The 16,628-nt window shown below is 46.5% G+C and overlaps 1 protein-coding gene and 2 pseudogenes across 1 annotated transcript in view; 1 reads left to right on the top strand and 2 right to left on the bottom strand.

Annotated features, from left to right (window-relative positions):
- Positions 1-2,113: 2,113 nt before the first annotated feature.
- LOC105300654 lies at positions 2,114-2,364 on the bottom strand (annotated as a pseudogene).
- Positions 2,365-3,939: 1,575 nt separating this feature from the next.
- On the top strand, positions 3,940-5,286 carry LOC105300737 (annotated as a pseudogene).
- Positions 5,287-11,348: 6,062 nt separating this feature from the next.
- The window catches only part of SLC26A9 (solute carrier family 26 member 9), a 20,933-nt gene continuing 15,653 nt past the window's right edge, over positions 11,349-16,628 (bottom strand). Inside the window, exons 17-20 of the mRNA XM_011372966.1 lie at positions 15,386-15,440; positions 14,069-14,214; positions 12,601-12,672; positions 11,349-11,396 (exon numbers count right to left, since the gene is read on the bottom strand). Of these exons, the coding sequence (XP_011371268.1) occupies positions 11,349-11,396; positions 12,601-12,672; positions 14,069-14,214; positions 15,386-15,440 (321 nt within the window). The remainder of the gene's footprint in view (positions 11,397-12,600; positions 12,673-14,068; positions 14,215-15,385; positions 15,441-16,628) is intronic.

Genomic DNA, 16,628 nt, shown 5'->3' with positions numbered 1-16,628 from the left:
GATGGGTCATATGACATCTCTATGTTTAAGCATTTGATGAATTGCCATACTGTTCTCCAAAGTGGCTGCATTCCCAATAGCAGTGTATCAAGATTCTGATTTCTTCACATCTTTGCCAACACTCATCATCTAACTTTTTGATTCTAGCCATCTTAGTGTGTATGAAGTGGTATTCCATCGTGGTTTTAATTCGCATTTCCCTGACGTCAAATGATGTCAAGGATCTCTTCCTGTGCTTACTGTCCATTGTATATTTTCCTTGGAGAAATGGTCTTTCAGATCTTTTTTTCTGTTTTCAAATTGGGTTATTTGTTTTTTTATTACTGAGTTGTAAGTATTTTTACATATTCTAGATACAAGTTCCTTATCAGATAGATGATTTGCAAATATTTTATCCCATTCTGTGAATTGTCTTTTTACTTTCTTGATGGTGTCCTTTGAAGAACAAAAGTTTTTAATTAAGATGAGACCAACTTACCTTTTTTTCATTTGTTGCTCATGTTTTTAGTGTCATATCTAAGAATTCTTTGCCCAATCTAATGTCATAAAAATTTACTTTTATGTTTTCTTTTAAAAGTTTTTTATCTTTTGGTTTTATATTTAGATCTTTGACCTATTTTGAGTTAATTGGATGTGTAGATTACTGCATTTCAATAAGTCTGGGACATTTTCATTCATTATTTCTTTGAATATTTTTTTCTGCTTTGTTTTGTTCTCTCTCTCCTTTCCTCTGGTACTCCCATTATGCATATGTTGTTGTGCCTAATAGTGTCCTACATTTCTCCCAGGCTCTGTTCATTTTTCTTCATTCTTTTTCTCTCTGTTCTTTGGTTTGTGTAATCTCTATTAATCTACTTTTAGGTTCACCAATTTTTTCTGCTGCCAGTTCAAATCTACTATTGAGCACCTCTAGTGAATTTTAAAAAAATTCAGTTAGACATTTCAACTCCAGAATTTCCATGTTTAGAAAATAATTTCTATCTTTTTACTGATTCTCTATTTGATGCAACATTGTCATGATACCTTCATTTCTTTAGTCATTTTTTTTTTCAGTTCTGTGAGCATATCTGTAATGGCTACTTTGAAACCTTTTTCTGTTAAATCTGACATCTGGTTGCCATCACAGGCATTTTCTCTTGCCCTTTTTTTTTTGTCTGTTGTATTAATTATACTTTATTTTTCTTTACACACCTCATAATTTTTTGTTGGAAACTGAACATTTTAGATCACATATTGTAGCAACTCTATCTGTTGGTTCCTTCCCCTCTTTCTTGGTGTTATTTGCTTGTTTATTTGTTTAGTGACTAGATGGATAATTTTAGTAAAGTCTATTTCACTCCATAGAGTTAAACCTCTGACGTTGTTCCTCAAGGAGGCACAGTTGAGGGTATGCCTACAGTCACCCTGAGATGACAATGGTATTGGTATGTCTCTCTTCCTCTACTCTACTAATTATTGGCTGATTGTTCTATTGTTTTCCATAATGCCCTGGGTATAAATAGCTGTACAAACTAATCCAATCACCTTGTGACTTCTTTGAAGGAATAGTTTCTGAGTTCACTGCTTGATATTCATTTTGATCCCAGGAAGGCTCCTTCCACCTCTGCTTTTTTTTTTTTTTCCTGCAAACTAGCCAGCCTACAGTCTAGGTTGTATTGTTGTTAAATTCAGGATCCACAAATATCCTCCCAATTGACTTATACCACAACCTCCGCTGTTCTTGAGAGTACCCTCAGGCTTGAGCTTTTCCATGCTCCCTTAAAAATGAAGTCAGTTCCTTTGGGAAAAAATAAGGAGCTATCTATATTATCTATTTTATGCCCTGCTTCTTCCCCCATGCAAAATCCCTGAGCCAGAGCTTTGGACCTGGAGGTAGAGACAATGGCAAGTTTCTCTCTGAGTGATACTCCTGTTCTAGAAGCTCAGCACTTAGTGTATGGGGGGTGGTCAGCAACCTGAGATTTTCCCCCCCACATATGTACCTTTACTGTGAGCTGCATTTAAAGCAAATGGAACACTTCCAGCAATAGTAAAAAAAAAATTAATTTAAAAAGCAGGGATTTGGTGAAGCTGCCTAGATGGAACCCTTGGGAGATCATACATAGATGCCGATCTAGAGCAGAAGGAAGAGGACTCCATAGCCCATGAAGAATGAGGCCATCAAGGAGATGAGGAGCTCTTTGTAGATGTCCCAAGAGTACTTGGTGGAGGTGACCTCATAAATGAAGAACCAGGTGGTGAAGAACATGTCAATGGCCAACAGCACCACGGTCAGATGGGGGAAGACAGCCTGGCTTACTGGGCTGGTGTATCTGCTCATGGCCTCGAGCTCCATTTTGCCAGGTGCTAGGTAATCTGCTGCTCCGCCCAACCTGAGATTTTATTTTTTCGGCTTGCCTGTCCTCATGGGGAAACCCTTGCCTCCCACTCTAGGGCAAGGATGATTGGGGCTCCACTACTCTCAGCACACTGTACCCAAGGTAGAACCCCCATTACACAAGTTGAGAATAGGAGAGAAAGGAGTCCTTACTCACCTGGGACTTAGCCTCAACAAAAGGTCCCTGGAGGCATAATGAGAAATGCTGACATCCTATTCCTACTGAGAAGAAAGCCTTCTGTTTGGGAATTAGTGGGAGGGGGAGGCCTGTGTTCCTGGCTGTAGCGGTCTGGAGTGGTCTTTGGCTTGCTAGGTTGGGAAAGGGGAGGGAAGGAGGCAGTGGTCTTTGTTTAGGTATCACAGATTTCCATGTTTTAAAACTAAAATTTCTAGATTTTCTTGAACAAATGTTTCTTCATTTGCAGTTTGCCCTTAGGACCATTTTTAGAGGCTTAAAAAAATTTTTTTTTTTAAAACATTGTCACTAGTTTCATGGGGAAGTTGATGAGTAGAGCTCCTTACACTGTCATGCTGGATATTGACCTCTACACATTCATTCTTGATAAAAGAATAAAATATAAAAATAATAAAATATATTTTTCCAATGTTAAACCAAGAACCATGTTTATGAGAAAAAAATAGAAACATTTTTCATTAAAGTCAGGAACAAAAAAAGAATGTCTACTATCACCAATATTGTTTAACAATGTTTTGCAAGTATTAAATTAAGGCAATTAAACAAGAGAAAGAAATTGGAGGTACAAAATTTAGAGATTAGAGGTGCAAAGAAAAGGAGGTAAAATTATAATTATTTGCAGACATAGGATGTATATTTGGCCAATCTGAAATAATCAACTGGAAAATTACTACAAAACCATTATTACTGTAAGAAAATTCAGTAAGTAATATGGGTATCCGTTAATATACAGAAATCGATAGCCTTTATAGATGCAAACAACAATTTAGAAAATACAATAATAGATTCCATTTGTAATGGCAACAAACAAGGTAGAATCTAAATAGGAGTAAACTTGAGAAATGTGTAAGATCTATATAAGGAAATACTACTTAGGTAATCAAAGGAGACTTAGCTAAATGGAAAGGAATACCATAGTCTTGAATAAGAAAACTGTATCATTAAAATATTCTAGGTGGGGACAAATCCTCCCAGATAAAAAAAATACTACAAAGTGTCTATAATTATCTATCTATCATCTATCTATCTATCTATCTATCTATCTATCTATCTATCTATCTATCTATCTATCTATCTATCTATCATCTATCATCTAAATATCTTTCATCTATCTATCATCTATCAGCATTGGGATGAACTCAATTCTTGTCTTTAATGATTTAAAATTCATCATTGTGGCACTGCTGCTTGGCGGGCCAGCGCTGCAGTCTGGGCGGCCATGGGGTAGGAGATGGCCAAGGCACTAGGGGCCAGCTAGTGATGATGAGCAGCAGTGGGGTCCGCTGGCTTGGCCTGGAGAGGGAGTGGTCCCGCAGGTGCCCGTGGCAGCAAACAGGATCCATTTCTGACTGCAGCCCGTTGTTCATCAACGGCGGAAATGGAGCAAGAAAAAGTCAAACTGAGGAAGGGGCTGAGTGCAGATATGGCCTCGTACTGCTGCCCCATGTGTCTTGGGGACAAAGACTAGGTGCTTGGCCAGGCCATCTGGGGTTGGGCCAAGTCTCACAGACTGTCCATCTTACCTGCCCTGGTGGGCACCAAGGAGTCCAGGAGGACAAGCTCTCTGCACTGGCAGTGCCCAGTGACCACTTTCAGACCAAAGACCTGTGTGCTGTAGAACCAATCCCCAGAACATTATGCACATATAGGACCCTGCCGGCCACTGGTTGAAATAGAACAAGTCCCCAAAGTGTTCTCGTTATTAACAAGATCCAGGACACCAGCCTGCTGCAGCCCTTCAAGGAGCTGTGAGTACCTGATGGAGAACAACGTGGTCATGCATGTGGAGAAGGTTCTAGAAGACCCCACCATAGTGAACACCGACAGCTTTGGACCAGGGAGAAAGTTCTGCACTTTCAGAGAAGACTATGATGACATTTCCAACCAGACCGTTGTCATCGTATGCCTGGGGGTGGAGTGGCAGATGGGCCCCTGCTCTACACTTCCTTGGTCTTCCAGGGCAGTGCGCCTCTGGTCATGGCATTTCGCCTGGGTTCCCTGGGCTTCTTGACCCGCTTCAACGTGGAGAACTTTCAGACCCAAGTTACTCAGGTGATACAGGGGAACCCAGTTATTGTTCTTTGGAGCTGGCTGAAGGTCAAGATTGTGAAGGAGCTCAGAGAGAAGAAATTGGCCATCTCCAATGGGACCAGTGAGAAGAGGGTGCTGGCTGCGGACCTGGACATGGAGGTTGGGAAGCAGGTCATGCAGTATCAGGTCTCGAAGGAAGTGGTGATCGACAGAGGCCCTGCCTCTTACCTGTCCAACATGGATGTCTAACTGGATGGGCACCTCGACACCACAGCGATGATGTGATTGTCTCCACCTGGAAGGACAGCACAGCATACGCTGCCACAACCAGAGCTTCCATGATCCACCTGAACATGCTGGCCATCATGATCATGCCCATCTGCCCCCACTCGCTGTCATTCCGGCCTGTCGTGATCCCCGCAGCAGTCAATCTAAAGATCATGCTGTCACCAGAAGCAAGGAACACCACCTGGTGTCCTTTGATGGACAAAAGAGACAGGAGATCTGTCACAGAAACAGCATCAGCATCACTACCTCCTGCTACATGCTCCCCTCCATCTGTGTCCAAGCCCCTGTGAGTGACTGGTTTGAGAGCCTGGCCCAGTGTCTGCACTGGAATGTGTGGAAGAGGCAGGCCCACTTCACAGAGAAGGAGGTCAGCGAGGATGACGGGGAAGGCTAGGCTGTGCTCCTGTCGTCTGCACTCAGGGACCCCAGAGCCCTGAAGCCTTTTTGTCTTTTCTTTTTTCTGCCTCCTTTCTGCTAAGCCTCTGGGAGCAGGCTGGCCTGAACATGTATGTTGTAAACAGTCACACACCTGTGCAGGCATCAGATGTCACATCACTTGTCTGTAGCCAGAGAAAGAGCCTGGAATCTGCCTTTTGTTGATCAGATCAGCCATTTTCAACATTTTAAATCTGACTTTTTTTTTCTTTTTGCATTTCTAAATAAGCCAAGTGAACAGCAGCCAGAGCTCTGAAGCCAATACCACATATCCATCTTGTCAGTCAGAGCCTGTCCCCAGGGCGGGGACACTGAGCTGCTTGTTAGGAAACGTCCATGAATCAGTTGATTGAATTCAGAGGGCATCAGAATGGATAGATCTATCTTTTGGTGTCGAAAATACATGTCTCATAGCCAAAAATCTTCCTTCAGCCACCACAATTTTCCGCTTAAGCTTGCACCTTTTCCCTAAAACTTCTCTCTCATAGAGAACACTTACATGAACAGCAGTTGGTGGTTAATTGGTGGGGCTAGGAGGGGCGTGGGTTCCCTCCCTTTTGCTCAAAGGGTCTGCACTGAGGCTGCCCAGACCCTCTTGCCTTGGTCTCTGGCCCTCGTCTCCTATCCCTTCTTTGGCATGACAGGTGCCACAGAGTGCCACGTGGTGGCCCATGAGCCTGGTGGTGCCTTCGTAAGAGGTGGACTCACATTCCTCGTGAATCCGGGTTGGCACCTTCTGTGCCCCAGAAGATATTTTAAATCCTGTGTATACTTTTTAGCGATTCTTTTAAACTCTCCAAGGTGCTTATATACAGATTTTATTGTGCACACATTGAAGATTTCAGGGGACAGAGGTTCGTAAATGGAGCCTTGTTCTGTACTTAACGTGTGTTCTGTGTGACATGTGCTGGGACCATCTGTCTAGTCCAGCATGGTCACCACAGGTGTGGGTGACTGTCCATGGAGAGAAATGGGTGACTTTCAGTTAGTAAGCCATGGTCCTGTGTGACACGATTGGGACAAACAGGTTAGTGTGGAGAGTGGTGCCGACATTTCACGTTGATTCTCCTCACTTCTCCCTGTGGGCCCTGGGGTACCAGGAGACTCCCTCATTCCAGCGCTTGCTCCTCCCTCAGCCAGCGGGTGGGGCATGTGTGAGCATGTGCATGTGTATTTGCCTCTTGGTGCCCAGAGCCTGTGTGGGGCCCTTGGTTGGAGTTGAGGCTCAGTTTGTACTTGGCCTTGGCCCATGGCCTTAGGCGTCCTAAATACGGACCTGTTTTTGAGTGACTGATTTGTCTTTGAGCTGCATTTTCATCTGCTAAATTGGTAGGAAAGGAAGGGCTGGGTGCCTACTCTGGGCCTACTTCTGGAGTGATGGGCAGGCCTGTACCTTGACCACTTGGAGGGTCCAGGGCCGCACATGCGGCCACCCTTGGCAGGGTCTACAGAGATGGCTCTGCAGCCTGAGCACCATCTCTGCCGTCTGTGCACATGTTGATCAAGTGCTGTCCCCGACTCTTGCTCCTCTGGGTGCCTCAGCATCTGGACCTCAGTGTGTGCTCAGCAGTCAGCCTGGTGTTGGACCATTGGAGGTGGGCTCTCACCGCCATCTGCCCGCCAGCCGGGCCAGCCTCCCGCAGGCTGAGGGAGCCAAACCTAACTCCCGGCTTTAGGTCAAGAAGAGAGTGGCATTTATACTAGTTCACTTGTTCAGACAAAAAGCAAGTATTAGCCCTTAAGCAGCATGATGTTGGGGTAATCTGGAAGGCTTTGGATTTTTCGAAGTAAATTCTTAGTGTTTCATATTGTTAACATCCTGAAAATTTGTTAAATGTTGTTGAAAGCCTTATTGCTATTTTCAGATTCTTTCAATAGATAGATTTGTTTTTAAAACATAAAATAAAATTAATCATTGTATTTAATTATTTTGATGTTCAAATTGTTTCACATTTGACTAGTAGAAGCTGCTTCAGTTTGGTTCCTGTGACCTTGGGACATTACGCCATCATTTTTTTTTTTTTTTTAATTCTTTGCTTTTTGGCATAAAAAGTTGTTCCAGACTCATTTTGCACTTACCCCACCATGACCCTGGAATCAGCCATTTCTGAGGAACCCTGGTTTTTTAAGCAAGGAATAGTATCAGAGGAATTCACAGTCTCAAAGGTCCCTCATTCCAGTTTAGAGTGGCGGCGACATGACCATCTTCTGGATGTTTGGTAACTACTCCCAAAGATGGCTAAAGCCACGTTGTAGTTTTACAACAAAAGGTAAACATAGGTTTTAAAGATGAGAAGTTAAAGAATTGCATCTGAGTTAGATGCTGCTTATGAACCACTCAACACTCTCCTGCTAAAGCCTCTGTTGGGGCAATAGTTTTGAGTAGTCTTACCTGGTGGGCTCTCCCTGGAGCCGTGAATACCTCTTCCTTCATCCCCTGGGTGGCTTCTCTGATGCCACGGCATTGAACACCTTTGGGATTTGGTCTGCACTTATATTCATGTGATTGTTGGAGAGTTAATACTCAAGGGATCACCTTGAGCGATGGAAAATGGAATGATGGTTAACTTTCTCCAAGATAGTCTTTAGATTCATTTCATAGAACTCCTGGGAAGGCCTAGTGGGGTGAAGCCCCAGTTGCCCTTTGTGGTGGCTACCTCAGTAACTCATTCTTGTGTTTGTTTTCCTTCTTTCCTTGTTTTACTCCTCCTGGCTTTCGTTCCTGCTCCTTGAGATCATTTCCCAAACGCCCGACACAAGCTTTCGTCTTATGTTCTGCTTCCAGAGGGATTCAGGCTAAGATAGCATCACATATATATGATTCAAATGGGAGGGATGCTACTTGCTAATTTACTCACATCTCGCAGGGCAGCTGAATAGTAGGATAAAGCAAAATTAGATTATTTTACATCAATATCACTTAGAACTCACTGGCTTCTCTGCCTCTGCTATATGTCCTCTACCTCCCTCACCTGTTTTGCCCTCTCTCTCTCTCTCTCCTAATCTTTGTTCTCATGTATCTCTATCCAACTGACCATTCTTCTTCCTTTGCTTTGTAGTTTCTCTAGTCCACCTCTTTCCGCTTCATCATATTTCCGTCTCCTTCATGCCTGTGCTGTTTTTCTGATTCCTCTTGTTTCATTTCCTATTGTTAGCAAAGTTAAGAGTCAACACAGCTTGTTGGACACTTGAGTTCCGTGTCCTTACACTCCTTGCATTGTCTCACAAACCAGAGAGGAAAAGGTGGGCTTAGATCGCATGCTCCCCTAGACCAAGGATTCTGCGAGCTTCGTTGAGTATTAATGGGATTGGCCCTTACAGACATCTCATGAATGTTGGAGAATCAGCACGTGAGGGATATTCAGAGAGCTGATGGGACTTCCGCTCCTCTGATAGCCACGGAAATCATAGAGTGAGGTCTGGGAAGCGCTTCCGAGTGTGTGGATCCCTTAGCCCAGTCTTCTCACCCTGATCTCTGCTCTTCAGCTGCATCATGGGTCAGTTTATTCATTCACAGGAGTGGAAAACCAAAACGTGGAGAGGAGGCGAGAGGCTCATGGTGAAGTCTTAGCTCCTTGTTTCCCCCCACGTACAGTGCAAAGCAAGGCCAGTTTTCCCCGGAGGTGGCTTGTTTTGCCTCTCTGTAAAACCACCCAAATATATGAATTTGTTCACATTTCAAAAGCACTTTATTACCAAAATGAACAAAAGGAGAATGGCATTTAAATTAAATAAATTACACAAATATCTCATGAGTTCCGGCCTTCCCCAGGAACTATATCATCACAGGTTGGTATCACTAAGAACATTCAAAAGTATTGAAATTCTGGATTACTTCATGCCCTTGCCCTCCTTCCCTGCTTTAGTCATGTCCAGAGAGCAGTCTATGCAAATCTGTGTTTTCTTTCCAAAGTATTCCAACAATGACGTGTATTTCTTTTTTGATGTCTTTCTCCACCCCATGTGTTTCCAGTCCTACCTCCACTGTGGGCCCTGTGAGTACTTATAACCTTGGACATATTGCAGGGTGCCCCCTTGAACCTCAACTCCAGGCCATCGTGAGTCAGCAATCTCCTTTAGGGCCGGGGCTGCCTTCTGGGTTAATGGTGACTTCATCAAGTCCTCAAGGGATCTAGATACTTGGTACAAAGGGACCATACCTGAGACTGTGACCTTTTCCCACCTCCTAGGCCTGAGCTAGACTTCGATGGAGATTGAGTAGGGGAGAGTAAGTTGTCATTGGCTAAGGTCTTGTCTTAGAATTTGGTACTTTGGGTGCTGGGCATGGTGAATCCCAGATAACTTTGTCTTCCACCTTCCAAATTTTGAGTTCCATTGGCAGCCAGATGACATAATGAATTCACAGAGAAGCCATGCTCGTAGGCCAAGAATCTGTTGGCTCTTTGCTAGCACCCCCTCCTTTAACTCTAAGAAGACTTGCTAGCTGACCAGCTCACTCAGCACACAGACACACAATTCAGGTCAGGCTGAAGTTAGGAATTAGGACATTTTCCGGGCTGGGCCTGCCCAACCTGTTGGGCAGGGGTCATGAAGTTGAAGGAGCTTGGAGGAAGCAGTGGTGAGAGGCTGAAAGGTTTTCTGTGCATGTCCATGGTATTTTCCCAAACACTTACACATGGACTTATTTATTTGCAAGTCACAGTGGGGTTCCTCTAGTACCTCCATATATACATAGGGAAGTTAATCCCTCTTCTCATCTTTCCTAGAAGGAGGTGACCTCAGGTCTTGAGCTTGTTAAGGAATCCCTGTGGAAGAAAACCCAGTCTGGGCCAGCCCTTCTCCATGTTCTGCACCTAGTTGGGGGATGTAGCTGGTCCTTGGGGGGTGTCCTCCTTTGCCTGGCCGAAGGATTCAGGCCCCAAGCTGGCAAGAGAGAGTTAAATTTGTTGGCTCTTTGCCAAGTAAAGAGAGACAAGGCAGATTTCCCAAGAGGAGGAGACATTTCCCCAATGGGCCCTGAGGTCAGGGGGACTGTCAGGACCCAGTTCCCACCAGTTTGCTCTAAGTTGGCACTAGCACTCACCCCGCAAGTCTCCAGTACAAAGTGCGAACTGTTAGGACCCAGTTCCCACCAGTTTGCTCTAAGTTGACACTAGCACTCACCCCGCAAGTCTCCAGTACAAAGAGGGATTCCAAAAGCTTTAGTGTGGAATAACTAGTACAGGTTGCTAAGCTGGCAGAGGATTCTGTCAGCTACCCTCTCCTCTCTTTTGGGTTTCTATTGTCTCAACTAGAAGGGAGTAGCCCATGAGGGCAGGGAGAGTGATAATGTTTCAGGAGGCTGGGGCAGTCGCCTTGGCAGACTGCTCCTGGGGCGGTAGCTCTGGTGGCTTTGAGGGCCCTGGCTACTCCCTAGGCTTAAGTCTGATGTGCTGATTGGCATGGAAGTCCCAGCAGCCCGGAGATGAAGAAGAAAAGGGCAGTCACCAAGACAGATTTCTGGGTCGTGGGGAGTACATGGTCCCAGAGGTATAGAGCTGCCAGGAACAGAGTTGGGGCAGCTGGAGGGGGCAAGCCATGGAGTCCTAAGCAATTTCACCCCTGTGTCTTGTGACAGCTTGACACCACCTGACAACAAGCCACGCAGGCCAAGGACACTTTTGAAGCTTGCACTCTAGGTCAGCAGTCACACTTTCACTTCTGTTCTTGGCTCATGCTTCAAGTCCGACCGACTGTAAGGGGCTCCTGTCAGCTGCCATGGGCCGGGCAGGGCAGGGATGTGTGCAGCGGGTGAGCAGGAGGCTGGCTCATTGCTGGTCAGGGCCCTGAGAATCAGCAGGAGGGTGAGGAGGTGGCTCTCCCTGCTGCTGAGACTGGCTTGCTCTAGAGATGCCAGGAGGGAGGTAGGAGAATGAGAGACAGGAGGAGGAGAGCAGAGAGGAACAGAAGTCCTGGGGGAGGTGCTCTCCTCTACCCACCACCCGCCGTGATCCCAGGCTCATCTTTCACGAAGTCCCAGGTGCCAACGACTCTGGCGGCAGCATGGAAACCTCTGGGCCTTCACAGGGCAGTCAGGGTCTCTGTGTGAAACATACTCCCGAACATCTCCTGTCGGGGAAAGAAAGGGACGTGGAAGGAGCAGCGTTAGACCTGTTGGATTCAGTGGCTGTGACCAAGAGCTGACCTTACAGACGCTGGCTAGAAGGAGGCATTGTGAGTGAGTGTGTGTGTGAGCATGTGTGAGTGTGTGAGGGCAAGAGAGAGGCAGGGTCGGCCTATGAGGCGACAGAGGTGACTGGTCCAGAGGTGACAGAAGAACATGCTTGGAGACTAATTTGGAGTCTCCTCTGGTATGCTGTGATTTCCACATGTCCCTCCCCCTTTGTAGCTTCACTTTCTTTGTTGGATGAAATTAGATCAGACAAGCTCTAAAGTCCTTTCTGGGTCTGATAAACTATTTTGGTCCTGCTCAGGATTTTGGAACATGCTGGAGATTCCATGAGAGCCCAGGAATTAGTCTGCCAAATCTTTGCGGCTCTAGCTGTATTTCCTAATGTCTCCTGTATGTCATTAACACTTCCAGAGGTGTGCTCGGAGGACATGGAACTCAAGCCCACAAAGTATGGGAGGAGACACAAAGTGAGATGTTGTTTCTCTCTGGGTTCTTTTAATTCAGGGCCTTGGGGTAGTGCTACTTTTCAAGTTGAAACAACAGGGTCCTGTGGGGATACTAACCCCTCCCATCTGCATAGCTTCTAAGGCCTGTCACGTGCATTAATATTTGTCTCGCTAGAATTTGCACCCCTAGAATTCATCTGACCCTACAAGAATATGTTTTATAAGGGCAGGGGTCTTTATTTTGTTCATGGCTGTATGCCCACCCTGGAACTGTGGAGGCAGGAAGTAAGCACTCCATAAATACCTGTTGAATTAATGAATGAACAAATGAATCCCTTGCTAGTCTTGTGAGGTAGATGGGACAGGTATTACCCATATTTCCCTTATTTTGCAATGATAAAAACTGGGGCCAGATGGTGTTATGTGGCTTGCTCAGGGTCACGGGGTTGATGTGTTGGAGAGTTAAGAATAGATATTCATTCTGCAGGACTTGGTCCAGTGTCTCTCCCTTCCCGTGAGGTGCCTTTCAGGGAGTGAAGAGAATTAAGATATGCTATTAAAAGAAAGGTGAGAAAGACACGTTATTGCCTTCAAGGTGACTGTTCTGGCCCGAGGCGAGAGAGCAGGGTGAACATCTTGGATTTGAGAGGGTCTCCTTTCTTCCTCTTTTACAGCCCCCGACCCCTCAACTTACCTGCTCTAAGTCCCAGTAGCTGGGGCTCTCCTCCTCCGAATCATACGAGGAGAGCTCAGGGTCCACTGGAGCCTAGAGGGGGGACACCAGTGCAGAATGAGCTCCGTGATCTAATGACAGTCTGGTGCAAATGGTAGGCTCCGGGTGGTTACCATGTTTTCTGACACATAACTACCCTCTTCACTCTTCCCTCCCCTCCCTCACCCGCTTCACAAACTCTAGCACCGCTGTGATCTTCCTCCCGACACCAGACAGGTGTGCGTCAGGTCTGTTTTCTGCCGGCATTTTAGAGGCAGGGAAGGTTTACCTAGCTTAAAAGGACAAGTGACTAGCTGCCTGACCTCGGGGAATCCATTTCCCTGTTTCCTCAATCGAACTCGCTTTGCTGGCTTTCTACCTCACCGTGTTGTTGAAAAAAGGTGTATGTGTGTAATTTATATATGTGAATATATTCTATAATTTATAAATATATTATATATGATTTAAATTATTATATATATATAAACGATCATAACTGGACATTATTTGTGCAATAATAAATGAGAAGGATTCTTCCTTCTTTTTGCCGTGTGGACAACGTTCACAAGCCAGAAACCTATCTCTCCCCCAGTTAGTTTCCCTCCACGTGTTGAGAGTGGGAGTCAAAGTCCTGTGTGTTTCTGGGCACGCTTTCATTCTGGGCACTCTTTCATTCCTGGGCACGCTTTCAGCACTTAAAACAGATGGCTTCACCTTCATCGGCCTCTTAAAGCAAAGAGCGAATGGTTGCTCTAGGGCCAGGAGTCTTTCTTATGACCCACAGAGAGCAGTGGAGGGTTTAGAGAGGGCTGGGGCATAGAGTCTTGGGAGGCCAAGGGCTGGGATGAGCTTGGAGGGGACCCTGGCAATGGTTGGGAGCCCTGGGCAGGGACCTCAGTAGGGTGGGCTTTCTGGAGTCCTAGACGGTGTTATTGGTAGCTCATTTGCATCCCACTTATGAGCTAGTAAATAAAATGTCAAGAAACTGAGACAAAACTCAGATCCAGCCTCTTCATTCATCGCCAGCCTGAAATCTCTAAGCTCTGCTAAATTAAAACGGGCAGGCTTACTGCCTTCCCTCCGCTAAAGCCTCTTCTAGAAAGAATGAAGGAGGAGGAGGGATGAGCAATGCCAGAATACTGGGCATAACCCAATGCACTTTGGGTGTTTGCGAGACTTGGACATTAATATAAGAAGGGATTTTATAATATACGGAATATACTTTCATGTGAAACAAAAGCCGTACCTGTTAATTATTCCTAAAGTAAAGACAAAAGAAAACACCGTGCGGTAGGTAATGTTAGTTTAAGGTTCCCATTCTATAGGTAAGGAAACTGAGATTCAGAATTAGAGTTGGAACCCAAAACGTCTCCTGTGTCCTTTCTAAGGCCCCTGGTCCTGCCGTTTCAGTGCCCTGGGTTCTAGGATTCCCCGAGTGCCTGGACCTTACCCCTTGGAAGTCACACCCTGGGGCCACTTCTCTGGCATTTGCCTGGGCAAAGAGCACTGCGTCGTGTATGCTGGGAAAGACGTGGCTGCGCTCTAGACACCCATCTTCAAAGACACCTCCATGGCTAATGTCATTGTACACCTGGGCTGGAGGGAGAAATAGAGCACTTTCAGAAAGAGAACAGCTTTTGTGGATTGGAGCTGCGAGTCGGGGTGGACGGCGAGGGAAGGAGAGAGAGGTCTGAAGGCTGGGCATCTGAGGGTGATGGCATTGGCCTTGCAATGTCAGTTCTGGACAGCAGAGGGCAACGTGAGCTTGAGGATGCTGAACTGAACCTTCCAACCCAAGGCTGAAGGAAGCAGTTTGATTCAGGGAGTTGGTACTTAGTGGCTGATATGAGAGGGAAAGGCTAAAACACCTGTGAGGAGGCTGTGCCAGTTCTATCCCCCGAAGGTCCATCCTTTCTCTTGTTTACTCAGACCTTTCCTGCAACTTCCAGTGTGTGGTGGGGCCCTTATTCCTACCAAGTTTAAAGCAGGTTTCCTGAGGAGCGTCAGTCAGGGTGCTCTGATTATAACTCGGGCACATGCGCAGTCACTGCCATTGAAGATTCCCTCCCTGAGAGAGGCCCCCATGGAGCAGGGGATGTGTTCAAGGCAGTTCTGAAGTTGGGCAGGCCCCCTGGAAGGGCTCGGACCCTCTGTGGGAAGTGGGGTGTGTGAGTGTGTGCCCCTTCACATTCTCTTGTGCGTCTGGGTGCACGAGCTGTGTGTCTATGTCCCTGCACTCCGCATGCATGCTAATGATGGGAAAGTCCACTGCTATGTGGACATGTCTTCAGGGGCTGTGTATATATATATGCCCTTTGGAGATTGTATGCATGTAAAACTGCGTATCTGTGTGTTTCCTGGGTAGTATGTATTTTATGCTTACTGATGGTCTTTCAGATTTGGAGAAGATCCTCAAATTCATTGGGTCAACCTCCTCATTTTACATAGATGGCAATTGATCCTTAGACAGATAAAGTAACTTGGCCAAGGATACATGGCAAATTAGTGGTGGGGCAAATTAGAATCCTAGCTGTCCTTTTTGAACTCCATGATCTCTTGCTCTGCTATTGAGACCCCTGGGATGTTTACACGTTCTGGTCACAGTCTCTTCTGACTTGTGTCTGAAGCTCTTATGAACAGGCAGTAGTTGGGGGGAGCATATGGGTGCTCTCAATTCCACCACTTCACTGTTCAGCATCCCTTCGACCTGTTCCCAGCCCAACCCCTCGCCAGCCCTTCAGTCCTCTATACGTCCTCCTTCTCTTACCATGAATGTTCACCAAGAAGACCTTCACACCGATCTTCCCATAGGTGGAGCTTAGCTAGAGGTGTTGGGGTAGGGAGACAAAAGGAAAGGAATGTTCTGAGTGGGTCTCCAAAGTGATTCACAAAATGCTCTGAAGAGGGGAAGCCAAACAAATAAGCAACCCTCTGAGCCCTGGCAGCCAACGATAAAAATAGCAGCAAAGCACACCACTTCTCGCTGGAGTGTTGGCTGACGGCTTTTCTGGAAAGTGGGAGGAAATGGGGCTTTGCCAAAGAGGCTAGCACTTAAAGTCACCATGGCTCCTTCTGATGGGGCCAGATCTTTGCTTTTAGTAGCTTAGATTCACAGATTCTATCTCTTTCTTGACTCTGTGGTTTCGGGCAGGAGCTGCAGGAGAGGCCCAAGGTCCAGAGAGGACAGGGCATCAGCCAAGGCCTGCCTCAACTCCAGGTCCAGGCCAGGGAAGCAGGCTGAGCCCCTCACTAGGGATGGAGCTTTCTTTGTACCGGGCCGATGATAACGTCGGCCCTTATGCTCCCTGTTCTCTTCAGCTCTCCTCCATCTAAGCCAGCTCTGAGGTTGGATGACTTAGCTGTTGGAAGTGGCTGTTGAAACATTGTCAGATGAATACATTTATCCAAGGTGTCCTATGGGCTGCCTGTTTGGCCTGAGGTTGTGGAACACTGATATCATTTCTTCTTTCCTTGGCTGGCCGGAGCCAGCTGATGCTGGAGTGTCTGGGTGAGTGTGGGATTATGCAGCAGGCCATGAACCAGAGCCAAGCTGGATTCTACTCAGAGGAACCTGAGGTGGGTTCCTGGTGGTCTGAGAGGGGACTTGGGATGGCCTCCGCTAGAGAGGGGTGCTAGGGCAGAGTGGGACAGCAGGGCCTGGATCTCTGGCCTCCCTCCTCAGCTACTGATTGTCTTGGGCTATCTGGCCCTGCTCTGCACAGAGCATCCTGTTCTGGTCACGTCTGGCGGAGAAGAAGGGATCCTCAGGGGCCTGTGTCCCTCCACTTGTCGGAATGAACACTCTGAGGAAAGGGAGTATGGGAGAGAGCGAGTGGGAGGTGACTGGCACTCCCTCTGCCCGAGGGCCTCACCTTGGCCAGGGCTTTGATGCCCATCAAGTCCACAAAGCTGACCCCACTCATGTCGAGGATGAGAGTGTGGAAGGTGATAAAGGGTGGAACACTGGCCAGCACGTCACTTGGCTTACTGGGGGCCTCGACAGAGGCTGG

This window comes from Pteropus vampyrus, unplaced genomic scaffold (genome assembly GCF_000151845.1).
Source record: "Pteropus vampyrus isolate Shadow unplaced genomic scaffold, Pvam_2.0 Scaffold217, whole genome shotgun sequence".
In the NCBI taxonomy this organism is placed as follows: domain Eukaryota; kingdom Metazoa; phylum Chordata; class Mammalia; order Chiroptera; family Pteropodidae; genus Pteropus; species Pteropus vampyrus.
Note: the sequence above shows the minus strand (reverse complement) of the source record. Positions and strands in the feature narration are given on the sequence as shown.